At 36.2% G+C, this 22708-nt stretch overlaps 2 protein-coding genes across 3 annotated transcripts in view; one reads left to right on the top strand and one right to left on the bottom strand.

The window, feature by feature from the left end:
* Positions 1 to 11125, top strand: part of LOC127791042 (conserved oligomeric Golgi complex subunit 2) — a 29918-nt gene extending 18793 nt beyond the window's left edge. The window contains exons 10-12 of the mRNA XM_052320772.1: positions 10300 to 10425; positions 10517 to 10651; positions 10757 to 11125. Coding sequence (XP_052176732.1) covers positions 10300 to 10425; positions 10517 to 10651; positions 10757 to 10870 — 375 coding nt within the window. The 3' untranslated portion in view covers positions 10871 to 11125. The remainder of the gene's footprint in view (positions 1 to 10299; positions 10426 to 10516; positions 10652 to 10756) is intronic.
* A 1432-nt stretch (positions 11126 to 12557) lies between these two features.
* LOC127791041 (ribonuclease J) overlaps positions 12558 to 22708 on the bottom strand; it is a 56209-nt gene continuing 46058 nt past the window's right edge. For both annotated transcript variants that reach the window (XM_052320769.1, XM_052320771.1), the window contains 5 exons: positions 15126 to 15221; positions 14891 to 14988; positions 14367 to 14815; positions 13479 to 13933; positions 12558 to 13050 (listed from right to left, as the gene is read on the bottom strand). In XM_052320769.1, the coding sequence (XP_052176729.1) occupies positions 12955 to 13050; positions 13479 to 13933; positions 14367 to 14815; positions 14891 to 14988; positions 15126 to 15221 (1194 nt within the window). In that variant the 3' untranslated portion in view covers positions 12558 to 12954. The remainder of the gene's footprint in view (positions 13051 to 13478; positions 13934 to 14366; positions 14816 to 14890; positions 14989 to 15125; positions 15222 to 22708) is intronic.

Genomic DNA, 22708 nt, shown 5'->3' on the forward strand with positions numbered 1-22708 from the left:
ATTAGATAAGCCTAATAACAAAATTGTGTTTGCAAGGTGCATAATTGAGGCGTTTATATTATTGTGCCCTCTCATTTTTCGCATAACTTCATGATGGATCATTTGCAAAGGTTGGTTGTGTTATTATAAATGCACCACAAAGGAAAAAATAATGAATTGATTCTAAATGCAATTGCTGTTCATGGCCAAAGCAATAAAGAAAAACAAGGGTTTTGAATTACATGAAGTGCATAAACAACAAAAATCAAAGGGTATTTGTAAATGAGGGGCACAATCAAGGATTAAAGGAAAGAGTATTTCTCGAAGTTTTCAATGAATTTTGCAATAACAAATCTTATGTTTGGGCATATTGATAAAGAAGATAGAAATTAGTGTTCTATAGACTTATTTGTTTGAATGAAATAAAACAAGTTATGAAAAAGATGAAGAATGGTAAAATAGTTAGGTAAAATAACATATTGATAGAAGCTTTGAAATGCATGGGAAGAAGAGGCAGTTTTTGGATAACAAAATTATATTTGACATGATCCTTAAATCAAAGAGGATGCTTGACAAGTAGATAAAAGGCCTTCTAATACCCATTTACAAGAATAAGGAAATGTTCAAAGTTGTAAAAGTTATAGAGAGATCAAATATAAGAAGTCATATTGTGAAATTTGAGAAAGTTGAGCAAAGATTAAGTAGAGAATCGAAGGTCTTTGGAAATCAATTTGATTATATGCCTAGTAGGTTAACAATGGAAGCTATATATTTATTTATTTATTTTTTGTAACGTAGGAATTGGAGGAAGCCCCAATACATAAGCCTTCGACAGAAACCGTCTCCTTCTCCCCTATAACCTACATGCATTGGCCCAAATTGGGCAATTAGGCCAGGTCGGGTAAGACCCAGTCAAAGACCCATGCTTGTGGCCCCTCGTGTAGTAAAGCGATACTTACTGCATTGCCAAGGATTTGAACACACAACCTTGGCATACCCAGCACCCGAATCCCATGCAGTTGACCACTTGAGCTACCCCAAGGGATTGAAGCTGTATATTTATTGAGGTGCCTAACGAAAAGATCTAGAAATAAAAAGAAGATTTATAGATTCGAAAAAATGCCTATGAAAAGTCCCTTTAGAAACCTTGTGGAGGGCTGTTTTGGAAGAAAAAAAAAAAGTCTGAATTACTTATATACATGTTACTAACAGCATATATCATCAAGCAAAAAGGTTTGTTAATACTTGTGGGAAGATGCCGTGAATTACACTAGGATCTGCCAAGAGTCTTTACTTTGGTGCTATTGTGAAAGAATTAGTTAAGGGAATGGTTAATTCTTCCGCCATGCAAACTTCATTGATTTAGGAAGATATATATATATATATACAGAAAATTCCTAAAAAATCTTCTACAAACTCTCCTATTTTATAGGAATAGATAACAACAATATTTAACTAATCTAATTTACAGATTTGGATTAGTATATCTTGGATATCCTTAGCTGATTCCAAGATTGCTTTTATCCTTACTCTTCTTTATCTGTTAGTTTAATTTGATGTGATCTCTTAATCATTCTTAATCCTTATCCGTCCGGCCTCTTTCTTATCTCTTTCTTCTTCCAACACTCCCCCTCAAGCTGAAGAATATATATCCATCATTCTCAGTTAGCCTCTAAGAGCTTCAAATCTCTGTTTTTGCATAGCCTTAGTCAAGATATCCGTTTCTTGATCTTCAGTAGGAACATAAGTAGGCTTATGTCTCCTCTTTCTATCTCACTCTTGACAAAATGTCTATCAATCTTAACATGTTTCATTCAATCATACTGTACCGGATTGTTTACTATGCTTATAGCTGACTTGTTGTCACTATAAAGTAGTTTAAGAGAGGACACGAGCGAAGAAAAGTCTTCCATCAATCTTTCTATCCAAATAATCTTACAAATGCATTATGCAATGGCTCTATATTCAACCTCTGCACTGCTACGAGCAACAACTTGTTGTTTCTTGCTTCTCCATGTGGCCAAATTTCCCCATAGCTTGGTGCAATACCCTGATGTGGATTTGCTATCCTTAATTTATCCAACCCAATCTGCATTTACATAACTCCTGATTCCTCATTCTTTGCTCTTCTTGAACATTAGCCCCTTCTCGGGTGTTCCTTTGAGATACTTGAGGATATGGTAGGCAACTTCAAAATGCATAAATTAACTAATTATACTCACAGGCAATATCTGGCCTTGTGTAGATAGATTAATTTCCCTACTAGGCGCTGAAACCTTCCTCTGTCAACTTGACTATCTTCATTAATTTCTTCTATATTCTTTCAATTAGGCTCTAGAGGAGTGCTTGCAGGCTTACGCCCGAGCTTGATTGTTTCTTTTAGCAAGTCTAGAGTGTACTTCCTTTGTGATATGAATATACACTCCTTGCTTCTAACAACTTCCAAGCCTAAGAAGTATCTCAGTTCTCCTAGTTCTTTTACTTCAAATGCCTCCCTTAGTTGATTCTTCAATTTCTCAATCTCTTGGGTGTTATCTCCAATAATGATTATGTCATTTACATAGACTATTAGAATAGTCCTTCCATCAGCTTCCATCTTTGTAAAAGAGTGTGATTGGCCTGCCCTTGTTTGTATCCAAGCCGGTCTAGAATATCACTAAACCTCTTAAATCATACCCTAGGAGATTGCTTAAGGCCATATAAAGACTTTTTCAGTTTGCATACCTTTCCTTTTATGTCATCTCTTTCAAATCCAGGTGGTATCCGCATGTAAATCTTTTCTTCCAACTCACCATTTAAGAAGGCATTCATTATGTCTAATTGATGTAGTCTCCAGTCTAAGTTTACTGCCAAGGATAGTAATACCCAAATAGAGTTAAGCTTAGCCATTGGTGCAAATGTTTCCTCATAGTTAAGGCCTTGAGTTTGAGTAAAACCTTGAACTACAAGTCTTGTCTTGTACCTGTCAATACTTCCATCTAATTTGTACTTCACGGTGAACACCCATTTACTGCCTACTGTATTCTTCCCATCTGGTAGTCTCACTAACTCCCAATTATCATTTTTCTCTTGGGCGTTCATCTTTTCCATGACTGTTACCTTCCACTTTTCCTTTTATAGTGCATGATAGATATCTCTAGGAAGAATCACATCATCAATACTGATTGTGAAAAATCTTAACTGAGGGGATAATTTTGAGTATCCTAGAAAATTTGAAATGGGGTGTTTAGTGCAAGATCTTACCCCTTTCCTTAGAGCAATTGAAATATCAAGATCATACTCTTTATTCCTTCCTTTGTCTTCCTCCCTATTAGGAGTCTCAACATCTCTTATAGTTACCTCTTTCGAACTTATCCTTGGTTCAGATAATATGGTTAGCTGAGGATCATAAGGCCTTCTTGAATAAACCATTAATGGTGGTTTACTTTGAACTTGATCATCCTCCTAAATTTGGTTTTCCTTATTCTCTCCCCCTTGATGGTTTTGGTTAGGAGAAATAGGTGCTTAACAACATTAAGGTATAGGTTGAGATGGTTCAAAATTAGGAATGGGTATAGGTGAGGCAGTGGAACAATCTGGAGTGGGCATCATTGGGTCCCAATGGTGTTCTGTTTCAGTGATGTTTCCTTGCTAAGAATGTTTCTAAAAGAATGGTTGATTCTCGATAAAAGAGACATCATAAGAAACTATAAATTTTTGGGTAATTGGGTTGTAGCATTTATATCCTTGCTGAGTAGGAGTAGCCCACAAAGATGCACTTGAGTTTCTTAGGATCCAGTTTGGATTGAATGGGTTGATTCTTGTGTACAAAAGCAGTACATCCAAACACCTTAGGAGTAAGAGAGTTTAAGAGTCGAGTATGATGAGGGAAAGATTCAAGAAAGACATTTAAGGGAGTCTTAAACTTTAGAACTTTTGAGGGAAGCCAGTTGATGAGATAAGCAGATGTAAGTATAACTTCTCCCCAATAAGAATTTGGAACTGAATGAGTGAACATTAGGGCCCTGGTTGTCTCAAGGAGATGGCGATTCTTTCTATTAGCTATCTCATTTTGTTGGGGGCTATAAGGACACGAGCTTTGGTGAATGATACCATGCTCCATTAAGTACTAATTGAACTCATTTGAAAAATATTCTCTGACATTATTAGTCCTTAATACATGAATTGATGTTTGAAAGACATTTTGCACCATTTGATGAAACCTTTTGAACACAAGATAGGCTTCAGATTTTTCTTTCATTAGGAAAATCCAACTAATCCTTATATGGTCATCTATGAAAGTGATGAACCATCGAGTATTAGTGAGATTTGGGATTCTAGCTAGTCCCCAAATGTCACTATGGACCAAATGAAAGGGTTTTGAAGGTATATAGATACAGTTAAAATGAGGACTTTTAGTTTGCTTTGCAAGAATACAATATTCACAATGGAAATCTTGGATTTTATTGCTTAAAAGAGAAGGATACAAAATTCTAAGATACTCAAAACTAAGATGTCCTAAACGCTAATGCCATAGCATAATTTTTTATTCTGAAACAATAGATAAAGAAGATTGAATAGGTAACCTAAATGCTATAGAATGATCAAGTCTTGGAGTTTGATAGAGTCCTCCTCTCTCCTCAGCACTGCCAATCATCTTCCTTGAGGATAGGTCCTAAAAAACACAATAAGATTGGAAGAATGTCACCAAACAATCCTTTTCCTTAGTTAATTTTCTAACTAATAGCAGATTACACTTTAAATCAAGTACATGTAGTACTGATTTTAGAGTTAATCCTGCTATACAAGCTGTTCCTTTTCCTTTTGCAAAGGATGTTGTTCCGTCAGCCATAAATATAGTAATGTCTCGATCAAAAGGTTCATAATTGGATAACATATTAAGGGAACCTGTCATGTGATCTTATGCTCCAGTGTCTATGATCCAACAGCTTGTAGAAATTTTTTTGGAGATAGAGTATTTAGCATTACCTTACTTTACTATGGATACCACCGGATTAAAGTTGTCTGGATTTTTGGACTTAATCACCTTGGTTTGGCTTAACAGCTGTTGTAAAGCCTTCAATTGATCTATTGTTAAGGTGAAGTTTGTTGGATTTCCCTTTTCAGCCTCCACCATGTGGGTAGATTGTCCTACGGATTGTCCTCCCTTCCTTTGATTCCTTGTCTTCCAATTTGCTGGCTTTCTATGAATCTTCCAACAAGTTTCTCTAGTGTGATAAGGTCTATTGTAGTGATCACACCATTGCTTCTCCTTTTGAGACTCTCTTTTAGCTGTGGTAGGTATTCTTTCTCGGGAAACATTCAAGGCTGAGGTTGGAGTGTAGACCTCACTGTTGGAGTGCCTTGAATCAGATAACATCACCTTCTTCCTACTTTCTTCTTGTCTTACCTCTGCAAAGACCTCTCTTATAGATTGAAAAGGTTTTGTCCCGAGTAGCCTGCCTCTTACTTCATCTAGGTCTGAGTTTTGACCATGTAAGAAGTCAAAGACTCTCTTTCTCCACCATCTTGTCATATTTCCTTCCATCCACAGAACACTTCCATGTAATCTCATAAAACAAGTCCATCTCTTGCCACAATTCTATTAGGTAGCGTTTGTTAAAATGAGTAAGATAAGGTTGGAATTTTTTTTTTTTTTTTGGGTAACGAAGGAATCAGAGGAAGGCCCAGTACATAAGCCTTCAGCCAAGACCGTCACCGTCTCCCCTATAACCTATGGGCACCGACCCAAACCAGACAATTAGGCTGGGCCGAGTAAGATCGAGTCAAAGACCCGTGCTTGTAGCCCCTCGTGTAGTAAAGCAATACCTGTTGCATTGCCCAAGATTCGAACACACAACCTTGGCATACCCAGCACCCGGATCCCATGCGGTCGACCACTTGAGCTCCCTCGAGGGGTTAAGGTTGGAATGTTTTCCGAACCAAGATATAGAATGGTCAAGATAAAGTTAGGAAGTATTCCAAAATTTCTATTAGACTGTTTGTTAAATTTTTTGTAATTCATTGAAAATTATACTTTTTCTTTCCATGTGTTTGTTAAATGTGATTTTGACAAAAGATAGAAATACATGGAAGTCTAGAATTCATGTAGCCGACCCCACATAGTGGGATAAAGGCTGGATATGTTGTTGTTGTTGTTGTTATTGTTGTTGTTGTTGTGTTTGTTAAATGCATATGATAAGCACTGAGATAAAGAGTTTTTTATCAAAATATTTCTATTACCAAATTCATTTGAAACTGTATATTAACATCAACAACAAATTTATGATTAAAATAGTGTTTTATAATTAATGTGAATTGTCAAAAATAAAAATAAAAATTAAAAATAGTGTTTTATTTTTTAAATCCATATTCAAAAATAGATTCTAAAAAACTCAGAAAGTAGAAATAATTATTGGTGGAATTACAATAATTCCACTTAGATGATTAAAAATTGCCAAAACATATTTTCATACTAGATAATAAAATATAAAATTGAATAAAATAATTTCAAAAATCAGTGAAAGGAATTTGTATTAGGTAATAAAATATATATATATATATATATAGAGAGAGAGAGAGAGAGAGAGAAATTTAAATTTTAAAAATCGGTGGAAGGAATAATGTCATATAAATTTTAAAAATTGCCAAAACATATGGCAATTTAAAAATGTATTAAATGACATTAATTATAAGACTTAATAAATAAGTTCTTTTAAAACCAACCTTATTGTAAAAATAAGACTTATTAAATTTAAATTTTAAAAATGTATTAAATGACATTAATTATCCTAGAATGGGCATATGAGTAATTTACGCTTATCTGTAAAATCTCAGATAAATTTATCTTGAGGGGGGAAAGGGGGGGGGGGGGGGGGGGGAGATGAATTTATCTTTAAAAAGTCAAATAAGAAGTCATGCCAAGGTTTTTTTAGGGATTGTCAGATAAGTTTAACAAATACGTTGGAAAGTTAAAAGGTCCGGAATTCTTCCCATATCTTATCTTTTCCACCTCATATCTTGGTTAACAAATACTACCTTAATGTATTATATAGTAATTGAATTTGTACCTTGTCTTATGGTTTGAATGAGTGACCGGATCTGGAAACATTGGGTTGTATTTTCTAGGTTTGAATAGATTTCTTGGACTACCTTCCAAATTTCACTAGCTGTCTTGTAAAATAGGTAGGTCCTTCCAATCTTTGGTTCCATGGAATTAACCAATCAAGCCATCACAATGGCATTCTCGGCCTCCCATATGCCATAGGTTGTTGACTCAGGGCTCGGCTTTGAAACTGCACCAGTTAGATAGCCTATCTTCCCCTTTCCTCGAACAACTAGTAAGACTGATAGGGACCATTCTTTGAAATTGGTTCCATTCAATTTATGTTGAGTGATATGTAGAGAGTGGCTTTCAAGGGTTGTTGGAACAATTGGAACTTGAGTATCCTTCATTGGAGGAGTATTAGTGGTAGAAGTCTCATTAGCTGCTTGTTTTTCAGCCATATCGTGGACTTAAGACTCCTCCATGTGGTAGGAAACAAGAGATCAGGAACCACAAGAACGTGGCTCTAATACCATGAATGAGTTAAGGGAATGGTTAATTCTTCCACCATACAAACTTCATTGATTTAGGAAGACATATATACAGAAAATTCCTAAAAAATCTCCTACAAACTCTCCTATTTTCCAGGAATAGATAACAATATTTAACTAATCTAGTTTACAGATTTGGATTAGTATATCATGGATATCCTTAGCTGATTCCAAGATTGCTTTCATCCTTATTCTTCTTATCTGTTAGTTTAATTTGTTGTGATCTCTTAATCACTCTTAATCCTTATCTGTCCAGCCTCTTTCTTAACTCTTTCTTCTTCCAACATATTGTAATTGATGAACTCACAATCCACATCCAAAAAGAGATGACTTGATGTACATTATTTGCAGACAATATTAAAAGACAAAAGAAGTCTTGGATATTAAGCTTGAAATATGACACCTTGGAATCCTAATGTTTCAAATTGAGTAGATTGATACCAAATATATGAAACGTCAGCTCGGTAAAAAAATTTAGTGTTGATGATATCATAGTGGGACTTGAAGATCAAGTTATTTCTACAAAAACATTAGTTTAGATATCTCAAATCAATTGTTTAAAAAGAAGGAAAAATGATTGAGGATGGTACTCATGAACTCAAGGTGTGATGGTTAAAGCATGGTTTCCATGTTCGCCCCTGCCTGGAACCATATTCCAGTTTGCTAACACTAGAATCCCATGGAATGTGTTCCAGTTCACCTACATTGGACACCTTGATTAAATGCAAGATTAAAAATTTTAGTGTTGATGATATCATACGAGATTATAGATTAGAATGGAGTATGTTGAAGATAAGATGTTTGAGACGTGATTAAAATGATTTAGATATCATCATCATCATCAATTGCATCTTATTCTAATCAAGTTAGGGTTGGTGTAGGATAATTTGAATATGTGAGAAGAAAATAAATGTAGACTTATTTGTGAGGCAAATAGATGAAATGGAAGAAATTTGTAGCAAAAGAGGTAGGTGAAAATCAAAGCAAACTTCGTGAGAAATTATTAAATGCGACATAGAATATAATGGCCTTACAAAAGATATGACTGTAAATAGGAATGGGTGGAGAGTTAGAATTCATCTAGATTATCCCACCTAATGAGATAGAGGTTTTGTGATTGCTATTGTTGTTATATGCAATCGTTCTTATATTTTGGGTGGTTTCCCAACCTAGAATGGAGGAGGATTCTGTTAGATAGCCGATGACTAATGTGAAACTTTTTGGACCAAACAAGAACAAGAAAAGTTTGATGGGAAGTATGATGAATAAAGGCCTTGCGGAAAATATAACAATAAATACAAACTATTGATGAACTAGAGTTCATGTAGCCAGCCCCACATTGTGGGAGATTAAGTCTTGATATGTTATTTAGGTTAAAGATGGTTGGAAATTTAAAATTCATGTAGAAAATCCCACTTGGTGGGACTAAGGCTTGTGATTGTTGTTTGTTGGCTCCTTCCATGAGAAAGGATCCTCGTGCATGCTTCCCTTCAGCTGTATCCTCTGTTAATTTAAATGATGCAGCTCTTGATATTGAACTTTTTCTGTTACGTTTTTATCACTTTTAGTGATCCTCAATTATTGAGGCATAGTAAAGAAAATAGTGATAAAATCACTGTGGTGTCATCCATGCTATCAGAATCATGGTTAAGAGGGTAGAGATGTTATGGGACCTAAGGTGAAAAATGGCCTGTGATCCTACCTTTGACCCTGAAACTTTAATTAAAAACAATTATTAGGATCTTTAATAAGTGTAGAGTTTGGGCCTAGCAATAAATGAATAAGAGGTGCAGAAGTTGATGGTTCAGACAACTAACAAGAAAAATAATTGGTGCACTATCCTTTGTAATTTATTATTGATAATAGACTTTTTTTTTTTTTTTGAGATTGATATCTGCTCTTCCTGAAAATTTCAGATGTGTTAGATTCACAAACAACATGAATCCTGGTTCCCATATTCAAGGCTGGTTGATGTTGAGTGAAGTAGTTTCTAAAACAATTGAATATCTAGTTTTTAGCAAAAAGGTGGGTTTTCTTTTGCATAATATTATAGATGTATAACATCAATGCATCAACCTCTTGAAAAATTTATTTGGATGATGCATGCTAGAAATTGTTGGCTCTAGGTGGCTAGTCATATTCTTTTGAGTGGTCTTTAATGTATAAGGTTATCCCAAATGCTTGATGCTCCCTGCTTTGTGAAGGTTGGAGGAAGATATCATTATTTTACACAACCGTAGCATCATTTTTCAAAAGAAACTATTTTCACAACTCAAACCTATAAGTCGCATGTCAGAAAGGAGCAACCTTGCTATTGCTACTAAGGCTCAATCTTAATGGTCTTTTGGTGCATGCTGTTAGTAGAAGACAAGGTGGACGTCCTGAGCACAATAGCAAGATATTGACTTTAATAAATGCAATATGTTTTGAAACTTGAGATTCTGTTAAAAAAAAAAAAAAAGGGATTGTGAGCAATTGGATTCCCTTTTACGAAAAGAGTTGTATTATAATCCTGTGTCTATTTGCATAGTCCTGGCCCATTCCTAGTACTCTTTTAATTAATCAAGCTTGATTTATTAGCATGGTGGGTTCAAATTTAAAAGCTTTGGCTACAGAGAGAAAATTTTATGGGGTCCCCGGAAATGTCAACCCTATATGTGATTTATACTTACATGGGCACGTTTGTCGAGTGATAACACTATGAAATAATTAGAGCATGCAGTGAACCACTCGCTTCTTTCACAGGCATTTCTGGATGGAGAGAAAGCAGCGACATATTTGGCGAAGGAAATTAGGCATGAAATTTTACAAGGTGCTGCTTTTGAGATAACTGGCCGATATCATGAATTAGCTGTGGACCTTGTTAACATGGTTAGTAAGAGTATTGACATTATGTTCTTTAGAGACTTGTTCATCTCGACACCCTTGATTTAAAAGCTTCCAAACATGTTATCTTGAGCAGACTAGGAAAACGGAGACATCGCTTCAGAGAATACGTCAAGGTGCACAAAGGCGGGCGGGAGCAAGCTCAGATGTATCCGACCATAATGTATCTGATACTGACAAGATCTGTATGCAATTGTTTCTTGATATCCAGGTTGGCCACCTCTCTCTCTCTCGCTTGTTTGGTCTTTGATGGTTATGATGATGTTGTATTGTACCTGATGTATCTTTGTTCGCCGCCTCTCGTCTTACTGACCAGGAATATGGGCGGAACCTCTCTGCGCTCGGGGTTGATGCAGCAAAAATTCCGGCATATGTATCCTTGTGGCAGTGTGTTGCTCCAACGGATAGGCAGCAGGCCGTAAGTTTCTAGCTTTCAGCTACAGAGATGGGCAACAGATTGGTGCTGTTTTACCTTTGCAAATAGAAACCAGAAAGAAAGGCATTTGTTTCTTTGAGTGGCCTGCCCTTTTGTTTTCTATTAATTTGCTCTACCATAGGCATCTCCCACCTTTTTTTCCCCCTCTATTTTTGTAATGCCCTAGGTTCATTTCTTGTTTCGAATAGGTGCATCTTGACGTTATTAATTAATTAACGATAATAGAAACCAATTTTTTTGTATATTTAATTTAATTCTTAGTACCATGAATGAGTGACGGGCGAGGAGATGATATATATTTTTTAATTTCTAATCATAATTGTCTCATTCCTTAGGATCCCTTATATTTAGCATATCTAACCTTATATTTAGCAGATGAGGCTAGATAGTGTTCTTTTTGTGTTTTAATTTTGAGTTTTTAATTCATTTTTAGTTTTGAGTATTTGTTTTGAAATTTTTGAAAATATATTTTTTTTGTCATTCTTAAAAGTTATTTCTTACAATAAGAAATTAAAAAAAAATTATTTTGAAAAAAAAAATATTTTATAATATTTTAGTCAATAAATTTGATTTAAAGTTGTAAATATTTTTTTATAAACTATAAATTTAATTCAAAAAATTTAAAATATGATACAAATAATTTAATCGTATATAATATATTAAGATTATAAATATTTTTTAATTTAATTCAATTATTAATTTTATGATAAATTTATTTTTACCTACAAATTAAAATCTGATATTAATTTTGAGATTTAGATTACCCACAATATAAATATTAAAAAAAATTATAAATCATAAAATAACAAAATATTGATTTATTCAAAATTTTAAAAAAATATAATTAAAAAATAATAATAATAATAATAAAATCATTTAAGCATGGAAAAATGGAATGACGAAAAGAAGAAATGCAAAAAGGAAGAAATGACAGAAGGGCAAAAGAAAGAACAAAGAAACGACCAATGATGGTGGATTTAGGCAATGGCAGGTGTGCATAGCAAATTTGGAAGAGATAAAAGCGTAAGCGAACGATGTGCGATGACGACGTAGGCAAACGACATAGATGACAATAATGGCAGTGGCAAGCCAACAAGGAAGAGAGAGTCCGGAAGAGAGAAGGAGCCTATGGCCAATGTCTGAACTATGTGAGAAGGAAAAGGGAAACGTTTTTCACGTTTTCATTTTTGCACCATGTTTTAGCTAAAAATAGTCAAAACACATTTTTTTACTGTTTTGAATTTTCTTAATTTTAAAAATACTTTTTTATAAATAATAAAGAAAACGTATTTTCAGTATTTAAAAAAATTAAAAACTCAAAACAAATTAAAAATAATAAAGAGAACATACCCTTAATTTTTAAAATTGTATACCAAAATATTTGATCTCTAACGTACGTTCTTAAAGCAGTTTGGTGCGAAGATAACACTCACTGATTTCCTATAGCTTGACTTCTGATATTTCAAACCCCTATGAGTTAGTTTAACTTTAATAATTAAAATTCAACGTCGAAGATAATCCACTGATTGAGGTTATTGACTTAATGGAAAAAGGCTTTCACTAAAATTAAAATGAACCACAAAGACCTTAAAATATCAGCAAGAAAATGTCATAAACCACACCCCCCCCCCCCAAAAAAAAAAAAAACACTACCCTCCATGATTCAACTTACTAACTAAACTATAATTTGCCGCCTTTGAATCAATTATTCAAGGATTATCCTTGGAACTGTACAATCCGCATACATGTCAAATTAGAAATATGATTGATAGAATGGGGAAATGATTCTCTAACCTGTGAATTGTAAATATCAAAACTTTCTAACATTCATTGATAAATTACTCAAAAGGGTCTAAAAGGCTACAAAACCAATCAATTTCTATGTGTTGTTCCAGCCTTCTTTTTAATTAAAACTTCCTCTCTCAAGGACAAATGTTCTATTAGCAATGTAATTTACCATCATCATGACGGTTTGCATCACCATCCAATCATCTTCCCAAACATACAACATACATACCTTTGATAGGGTGTTGGCCAAAAATTTGTCAAGGGTAAAATTGTAATAACCCCCATTCCAATCATTTTTTTATTGTTACCTCCAGATCTGACAAAATCTTGTTCATTTCTTCAAAGTAAGGCCAGCTCTCCTTGCTTTTCTCATCACTCTTGCTTTCCTGTTTGAGAAAATGCATCACTGTCAAATTAGCAACATAACCCTCATTAAGGCATAAATAACAAGCGGGCAAGAATTCATACAGCTGGCCCTACATAGTAAGATACATACTACAGCATGCAAAATGGTAGGGGTTTGTGAAGCTGTTAGCCTCCAGGCTTATAGTAGATTAATACCACTTAACTCATGGTTAATTTCATGTATAAATTAAACTAGTGCGTATAAAACTTTTAAATATAGCAGCTTTGGGAAGGTTGAGAGTTTCAGCAACATTGGTACGCAAATGAGAGAAGAAACATCTGAAATTTCATGAAGCATTAAAGGAGAAGAACGTAATTTGTGCCATGATATATGGTTGGCACATAGCTCACCAAATTACCAAAGACGAGATAAATAACGCACCAAAAAAGTGAATTCTTAAGAACAAACCTCATATTTCTGGACCAGAGATGTCCAAAGAGATTTGCATTGGCCAGGACTCCGACTAATCCCATCTGCCAGTAAGCTTACAGAGATTTCTTCCCAGAGTGCCATGCGCCGCTTTGCAACTTGGAATCTGCTATGGAGTTCACCACGCATGGTAATTACCTTCTTAACTTCATCAGGTTTCCATTTGTTTCGTTTGGCAGATTTGGAGGATTTTAATTGGGATTTTGGAGTTTCAACCAAGTCATCAGCCTTGGTTTCCTTTTTAATCTTCTCCCTGTGTTCTTCTTGTGGGACAGATCCGTTGCTATCTTTTTCCTGTTGTTCAATTGGTGATGACACCATGTATGCCCTCCAGAAATCATCTGACTCAGAATTAAGAGAAGACCTCTCTGCTGAGTCAGAACCGGAAGTAGTGGCTTCCTCAGATAGGAGTCCTTCATCTTCATTTACATCCCCTGCATTGTAGAATTAAGAACAATAATCAATAGAAGCGACAAATTTTCACTTCAGCAAGTGACAACAAGAACATAAAAAGTTCAATAGTGCCCTAGGTAAAACCCAAAACATTGAAAATCAGCGCTTCTCTGTGGCAAGTAAAAGAAAATCGGCCCACTGATTTTATGCATGACACACACAAAAGAGGGCCCAAATTCAGTTTTTTGGAGCAGATATTGCAGTGGTTAAGCATCAGATTTGAAGTCAATTGGGAATGAAGGAAAACATTATAGAAAATGTGGAGAATATCATTGTGACCGAATTCTGCATTGGCAATAGATATATAACATGTATTTATGCATGCATACACATGGGAATAAGTACATGGAGAGAAATGGAGAATGAACGGAAAAGAGCATAACCGAGCATAATCCAATAAGAAATAATCGGAACCTTCTGATTCTTGAGTGTTATTTATGTGATGCATCCTGCTGCTGCTTTTATCCTCTTGGACGTCAGCAGTCTCTCTCTTTTTTGAATGACCAGACACCTCTTTTCTTAATGCTGATATAGCAAAACCAACATGTGACTTGCCAGATAGCCTTGCATTGAGCTCCTCAGAGAGAACTGCTTCTGGATTTTCCGTGGCAATTGCAATCACCTCGGGCCTTTTACTACTGTACTTCCTTACCATTTTTCTCAAAACCTCAGACACAGTTCTTTCCATGTGGGCTAGAGGGCAATTTACAGGACAGCTTGAGAGTGCAGCGTGGGCAGCTTTATGGAGTGCATCCAAAAGCTTTCCCTTGTCAAGCCATAGGCAACGCGTGGTGATTCTTATTTTCCCTTTCAATATTTTCTCGGACAAATCATCAGCATGTTGAGGGCGTAAAATTTCCATGCTGCAACAGAAAAAGATTAATCTGCCATTTTACAGATGAATATGCAGTACATTTCCCTTAAGCAAAAAGATTTACCTGACCACTATAATACCATCGGATGCAATTCTTAATCTCTCATCAACACACAGTTCAGTGGATGTACCAAATGCTTTATCACCATCACTATACATCAACTGCAGTTTTAAAGAAGCTTTATTGGAACTTTTCCCAATTTAAGAATGATATCATATCATATCATACCGAGACAACCAGAAAGAAAAGGACAACAGACAAAAAGAGAGGGGACTGGGACCATATAACGATCACTGACCTGCAAATTCTCCTTCCCTAGTGATATAAAACCATTAGACAGCACTCTTCTGTTCCTCAAATGTGAAACCCCAAGCATCTCCCCGTTCTTTATAACCTGATACATTATTTGCATCCAGTATATGTCACACTATAGTATCAATAGGATTCTAAACAGTTCATTATGCACCAAATCTAAACAGTTCCTTGCCCATTTAGCATTAAACTTATCATTAAATGGTATGTAACAATACATCATATAGCCAGAAGATAAATTCTGATTCCCATAGATAATATTCTTATATCACGTATATTATTGCATACCAGTGATAACAAGATTGCAGCACGCCCATGGAACCACAACTTGTGCTCCAGGATCCCAGTTAGTGAGTTTACTTCTTATATTATTGAGTCATGAAAATTCTCAAACACACCACTTATGTGAGATTTGTTCATTATTAGCCAAAAGAAGAGTGAGCCAACATTGCAGAATCCAAGATTGAAAATCTAAGGCTGCATTTAGTTTTAGAAAACATTTTCTAGTTTTCAACTCTAATTTCACAACTAAACATGTCTTAACATTTTATCTTTATGTTTCAAAAAGCCATAACATTCATTTTTACAAAATTTAGGAAACATACAAAAAAAGATGTTCTCCAATAGATAGTATAAACTTGAAAGATTCGATCATTCAATAGAAAATTGGAGTTGGAAACAGAATATGTTTTCTACAACTGAACAGGTCCTAATATTCCTTAAAATTGAATTTTCACAGGTTAAATCTTTTAATTACATGCTGTCAGGCTTGAAATCAAAAGTATACCTTTCAGACCACAATTATCATCTTTTGCAATAATATTCATACCTTGTCAAAGACGCCTCAGTTTTTGCAGCACCTAAGCATCTTATTCTTAAGGTACAGTCATGTATCAGTTCAAATGTACAAATATACAACTTCATTTGGTTTTGTTGAAATATTCGAAGATAATATCTTAATCTATGATTAAGATAATGCTCACTTTTCCTATATTCTAGGAGGAGATAGAATCTCATCTACTCCTCTAAAAATTAGGAGATTTGTTTTATCCTTGTTGCTGTTTTTTTGTTTGAATTTAAATTCCTAGTTTTTAGGATCTCTTGTTATTTAAACTCCTCGTGGAGTATCCAAGATTAATCAAGAAGTACGGTTTCTTTCAATCTTTCAATTCTTGTTTCATTCTCGCTGCTTCTTTGCTATTTTTATCATGGTATCAGAGCCTTCATTCTGCTCTTAGATCTCAGCCAAAGCCTTCATTGCACTCTTTTTTTTTTTTTCTCTTCTTCAGTCAGCGTTTCACACATCTTGTGTTCATTCCGAGGCCTTTATTGCCTTCCCTTGATTCCTTAATCACCCAAGATGTCAGCAAGCTCGGATATTAATCCTGGTATTGCTACTGGAGAATCAGAACCGGATTCAATCACCAGTATACATGGAGGTGCGGTCAACTTCTCTGGAACCAGCGGTGGAGAGTTGCCCGGAATGCATATTTCCTATAGATTGGACGGTAGAAATTATCTCCAATGGGCACAGTTCGTTCGAACCTTTCTCAAAGGGCGAGGAAAGCTAGGACACCTCACTGCCTCACCACCAAAGACCACTGATCCAGCCTTTCCGATTTGGGATATTGAAGATTCTCTTATCATGTCATGGCTGTGGAATGCCATGCAACCCGAGGTTAGTAAGAATTATATGTTCCTAGATTCGGCTAAAGCTATTTGGGACACCATTAAGCAAACGTATTCCAAGGTACAAGATGTATCGGTAATCTTTGATATCAAAACAAAGATTAATAGCACTCGACAAGCATCTTTAACAGTCACCGAGTATTTTAACAAGATGAATGGCCTTTGGTTAGAACTAGACCAATATCAGGAAATAAAGATGATATGCAGCGATGATGCAGCCACTCTTAGTCGGATTATTGAAAGAGATAGGATTGTTGAATTTCTTGCTGGGTTGAATGCTGAATTTGATCAAGTAAGGATTCAAATCCTTGGAAGGGAGAAGCTACCCTCCCTGAATGAGGTCTTCGCTGTGGTAAGAAGTGAAGAAAACCGAAGGGGAGTTATGCTCAGTGATGGAGGGACAAAAGGATCAGCTATGACTGCCACAAAGAAGGATGGAACACGGTTTAAGACAGGGAAACCAGAGGCAAACAAGAATCGTGAAGGACTTTGGTGTAGTTTTTGCAACAAGCCTAGGCATACTCGAGATTATTGCTTCAAACTTCATGGTAAGGAGGCTGTGTTGAAAAAGATGGGTGGTTTTAAAAATATGATAGCATCGAAGCTGGCCTACATATCATCCAAGGAGAACGAAGAAGAAGGAACAATCAGCAAGGCAGAATCGATCCCAGGTACTGAGACTGCACAACTTGATGGTGAGGAAATTAACAAACTTAAGGCTCTCCTTAAGACTATCAATGATGGAAACTGCACTTTCGCCCAACAAGGTAATTTTGTACATGCAGTATCTCTTAATGCCTTTAAAACTGATAGGAATGACATTTGGATCCTAGATTCAGGAGCCACTGATCACATGACCCCTAATCCATTGCTCTTTGACACCTATGAGCCTGTTGTTACTTCCAAACGAATTACCATTGCTAATGGAACTTCGGTTTCCATTAAGGGTCAAGGGACAGTCACCCTCAGCCCAAGTATTACACTAAAACAGGTCCTACACGTGCCCAATTTATCCACCAATCTTGTGTCCATTCACAAACTCACTGATGATCTAAACTGCTGTGCCAATTTTTCTCCTAATGTGTGTGAATTTCAGGCCTTGAAGACAGGGAAGATGATTGGTGCAGCTAGGGAACAGCATGAGCTGTACTATCTGGAGAAAAAGGGAGGCTATCCTTTGATTGAAAACCGATCCTTGAAGGCTGCTGGATTCTCCCAGGTTACTCCTGATTCTGCTGCTCCTGTTTGGCTGCAACATTACCGAATTGGTCACCCTCCATTTCCTCTTCTAAAAACCATGTTTCCTTCCTTATTTCAGTCCCTAGATCTTAGTAAATTTCAGTGTGAGGTATGTGCTATTTCCAAACATCATCGAGTGTCCTATCCATCCAGCAATAAGAGGTCATCTAAACCTTTCTTTTTGGTTCATTCCGATCTATGGGGACCTTCTAAAATACCAAATTGTTCGGGGGCCCGATGGTTTATTTCATTCATTGATGATTGTACTCGAATGACTTGGATTTTCTTATTAAAAGATAAGGCTGCAGTGAGCACCATGCTGCCATATTTTTGTAAGCTAATCTCCACACAATTCAATTGTACAATTCAGAAATTTCGAACTGATAATGCAAAGGATTATGTTAATAATCACTTGCACCAATTCTTTCAACAAGAAGGGATAATTCATGAAACTTCGTGTGTCCACACTCCACAACAAAATGGAGTTGCGGAACGGAAGATGAGACACCTTCTGAATGTTGCCCGAAGTCTCCTCCATCATCATAGAGTGCCTAAAAATTTTTTGGGGGAAGCTACTCTTACAGCAGCCTATTTAATCAATCGAGTACCCTCAAAAACCTTAGAAAATCAAACTCCATTCCAGCTCCTCTCTACTTATTTTCCAGATCTCAATCTACATTCTCCTCTTCCACTAAAGGTCTTTGGATGTGTTTCTTTTGTTCATATTCCCAAACAAAATAGAGACAAACTTGATCCTAGGGCCTTAAAGTGTGTTTTTCTAGGATATTCTCCTACCCAAAAAGGATACAAATGTTATCATCCCTCTACAAAGAAATTTTACATCTCCAAGGATGTTACATTTGTTGAAACCCAATCTTTCTTTCCTTCACATAAAACTGGTCGCCAGGGGGAGTGTTTAGATGGTGACCAGACTATTGGGGTTGGGGAAGATGTCTTTCAAGCTCTATCTCGGCTTCCTCTCTCTCCCTCATCTCAGCAAAGCAGTGAACATCCAGCCAGCCAACCGCTCTCAGGCCCCAGCCAACAACTTTCAGGACGGTTCAAAGGATCTCCCTATGTCTTCAAAAGAAGAAAACAGCCTGCTCTGGACTCCCAGCAAGCACCATTATCTGATCCTACTCAAGGTAAGGAATTTATACAACCCTCTTTTGCAGAAAACGACTCTCAGTCATCAAATTCAGACTGCTCTAATCCTCCTAACCCAAGTTATGATGATTTAGATATGCCTATTGCTGTTAGAAAGGGTGTTAGAAGCTGTACCCAACATCCCTTAACTAACTTCTTATCCTACCATCGGCTGTCACACAAACACAAAGGATTCCTAGCATCTTTAGATTCAATTGTCATTCCTAATTCAGTAGAAGAGGCCCTAAGAGATTAAAATTGGAAGCAAGCCATGATGGAAGAAATGAAAGCCTTGAAGAAAAATCAGACTTGGGAAATAATAACAAGACCACAAGGGGTTGTGCCAGTAGGTTGTAAATGGGTATTCAATGTAAAATACAAAGCTGACGGAACTTTGGACAGGTACAAGGCAAGATTAGTAGCCAAAGGATATACCCAATCCTATGGCATAGACTATTTTGAAACTTTTGCACCAGTGGCTAAGTAAGAATTCTAATCTCTTTGGCAGCATTTTTTGGATGGAAACTACAACAATTTGACGTCAAGAACGCCTTCTTACATGGAGACCTAGAAGAAGAAGTTTTCATGGAATTGCCTCCGGGATTTCAAGAAACAGAAAAAGGAAAAGTGTGCAGGCTCAAGAAAGCTCTCTATGGACTCAAACAGTCCCCAAGGGCTTGGTTTGGTAGGTTCTCTAAAGCCATGAAGACTATGGGATACAATCAAAGTCGAGGTGATCATACTCTCTTCATGAAACATTCAAGCGAAGGAAAGATTACAGCCTTGTTAGTATATGTAGATGACATAATTGTGACAGGAGATGATGAGGAGGAGCAAATGATGCTAAAAGGAAACCTAGCTCACGAATTTGAAATCAAGGATCTTGGTATTCTCAGATATTTCCTAGGCATTGAAGTTGCTTACTCTAAGGATGGTATCTTTCTATCTCAACGTAAATATGTTCTGGATTTACTTACTGAAACAGGGCTTACAGGAGGCAAAGGATCCAGTGTCCCAGTAGAACCTAATGGAAAACTATGACAGAATCCTGACAGTCAACCAATTGACAAAGGAAGATATCAAAGGCTAGTGGGCCGGCTGATATATCTCTCACATACTAGACCTGATATTACATTCGCTGTCAGCCTTGTGAGCCAATTCATGCATAACCCTACTGAGGAACATATGCAAGCTGTAAGGAAAATACTTGGATATCTCAAGACTAATCCAGGCAGGGGCCTATTGTTCAGAAAAGGAAAAGAATTGGATATTAAAGGCTTTACAAATGCTGATTATGCAGGATCTATCAATGATAGAAGATCAACCACAGGATATTGTGTATTCCTAGGTGAGAATCTAGTGTCTTGGCGGAGTAAGAAACAGAGCATTGTGGCTAGATCAAGTGCAGAATCAGAATTTAGGGCTATGGCCCTTGGGATATGTGAATTGTTATGGCTAAAAATTATCCTAGAAGACTTGAAGATAAAAACACAAGGAGCAATTGAGTTGTCTTGTGATAACAAATCCGCTATAAGTATTGCTCATAACCCAGTTCAGCATGACAGGACAAAGCACATTGAAATAGACCGACACTTTATCAAAGAAAAATTGGATGCAGGAATAATCAATATTCCCCATGTTTCATCTGAGGAACAGGTAGCTGATATATTTACAACAGGTTTGGCAGCAAAGAGGTTTGAGAATCTGATATGCAAGCTTGGGATGATAAATATTCATTTCCCAGCTTGAGGGGGAGTGTTGAAATATTCGAAGATAATATCTTAATCTATGATTAAGATAATGCTCACTTTTCCTATATTCTAGGAGGAGATAGAATCTCATCTACTCCTCTAAAAATTAGGAGATTTGTTTTATCCTTGTTGCTGTTTTTTTGTTTGAATTTAAATTCCTAGATTTTAGGATCTCTTGTTATTTAAACTCCTCGTGGAGTATCCAAGATTAATCAAGAAGTACGGTTTCTTTCAATCTTTCAATTCTTGTTTCATTATCGCTGCTTCTTTGCTATTTTTATCAGGTTTAAATGTGTACCGTTGAATATTTAGGAAGCACTATGTACAAGTCTAAGCATGTATGATACAATAAAGCTAACACTCCCCCTCATGCAGGTGCATACACATCATATGTGCCTAGCTTGGTACAAATGTAGTCAAGCCATGGACCCCCTAATGCCTTTGTAAGAAGATCAGCCAACTGATCATTAGAGCCAACAGATGAGGTAATAATTTCTCAAAAAATCAACTTTTGTCACATGAAGTGACAGTCTATCTCTATGTGTTTAGTTTGCTCATGAAAAACTAGATTAGAGACAATATGAAGGGCTGCTTAATTATCACAAATAAGCTTCATTGGCCCTGAATCTCCAAATTTTAACTCCTTAAAAAATTGCTTAAGCCATGCCAATTCACAAGTGGCTAAATCCATGGCATGATACTCTGCTTATCTAGCCACAACATTTTGCTTCTTACACTTCCAAAACACTAAATTACCTCCAACCAAAACACAGTAGCCCAAGATAGAGAGCCTAACTGTAGGACAAACAGCCCAATCTGCATTAGAATATCTAAGAACCTGTTGGCATCCTTTATTCACAAACAAAGAGCCTCTACTAGAGCACTCTTAATATACCTCAAGATACAAACTAAAACATGCCAGTGGGTATCACAAGGGGTGTCCAAGAATTGATTCACCACACTAAAAGCAAAAGGGATTATGGGTAGCGTAACAGTGAGATAATTAAGCTTCCCAACCAGTCTCCTATATCGCCAAGAATCCTCCAATGGCTCCCCAAGTCCTGGTACAAGCTTAACACTAGAATCTATAGAAGTATCTATAGGCCAATAATCAAGCATACTAATCTCTTCCAAAATATCCAAGACATGTTCCCATTGAAAGATGCACACACCATGTACAAATTGAGCAACCTCAATGCCAAGGAAATACTTTTAACTTGCCCAAATCCTTAGTTTAGAAATGAGAGTGTAATTGAGTCTTCGATTGCCCAATATTAATCTCATCATCACCAGTAATAACAATATCATCTACATACACCACCACAAACATTTATCCACTAGTAGAATGACGATAAAACATAGAATAATCAACTTCACTTCTAATCATACCAAAGGACTGGATGACATAACTAAAATGACCAAAGCAACACCTAGGAGACTGCTTTAGACTATGTAAGGATTTTTTGTAGGCTACAAACCAAGTTAGCCTCCCCTTGAGCAATGAACCCAAGTGGTTGCTCCATATAAACCTCCTCCTGAAGGTCGCCATGAAAAAAAGCATTTTTAATATCCAAATGATAAAGAAGACACTATTGAATAGCGACTATGGCAAGAAAGTCTCGAACAAAAGCAATCTTAGCCATTGGGGAGAAGGCATCACCATAATCAAGACCAAAAATTTGAGTATAGCCCTTGGCAACCAATTGGCTTTCAAGTGATCAACAATGCCATCCAAACCAACCTT

Source organism: Diospyros lotus, chromosome 14 (assembly GCF_014633365.1).
Source record: "Diospyros lotus cultivar Yz01 chromosome 14, ASM1463336v1, whole genome shotgun sequence".
Classification (NCBI taxonomy): Eukaryota; Viridiplantae; Streptophyta; class Magnoliopsida; order Ericales; family Ebenaceae; genus Diospyros; species Diospyros lotus.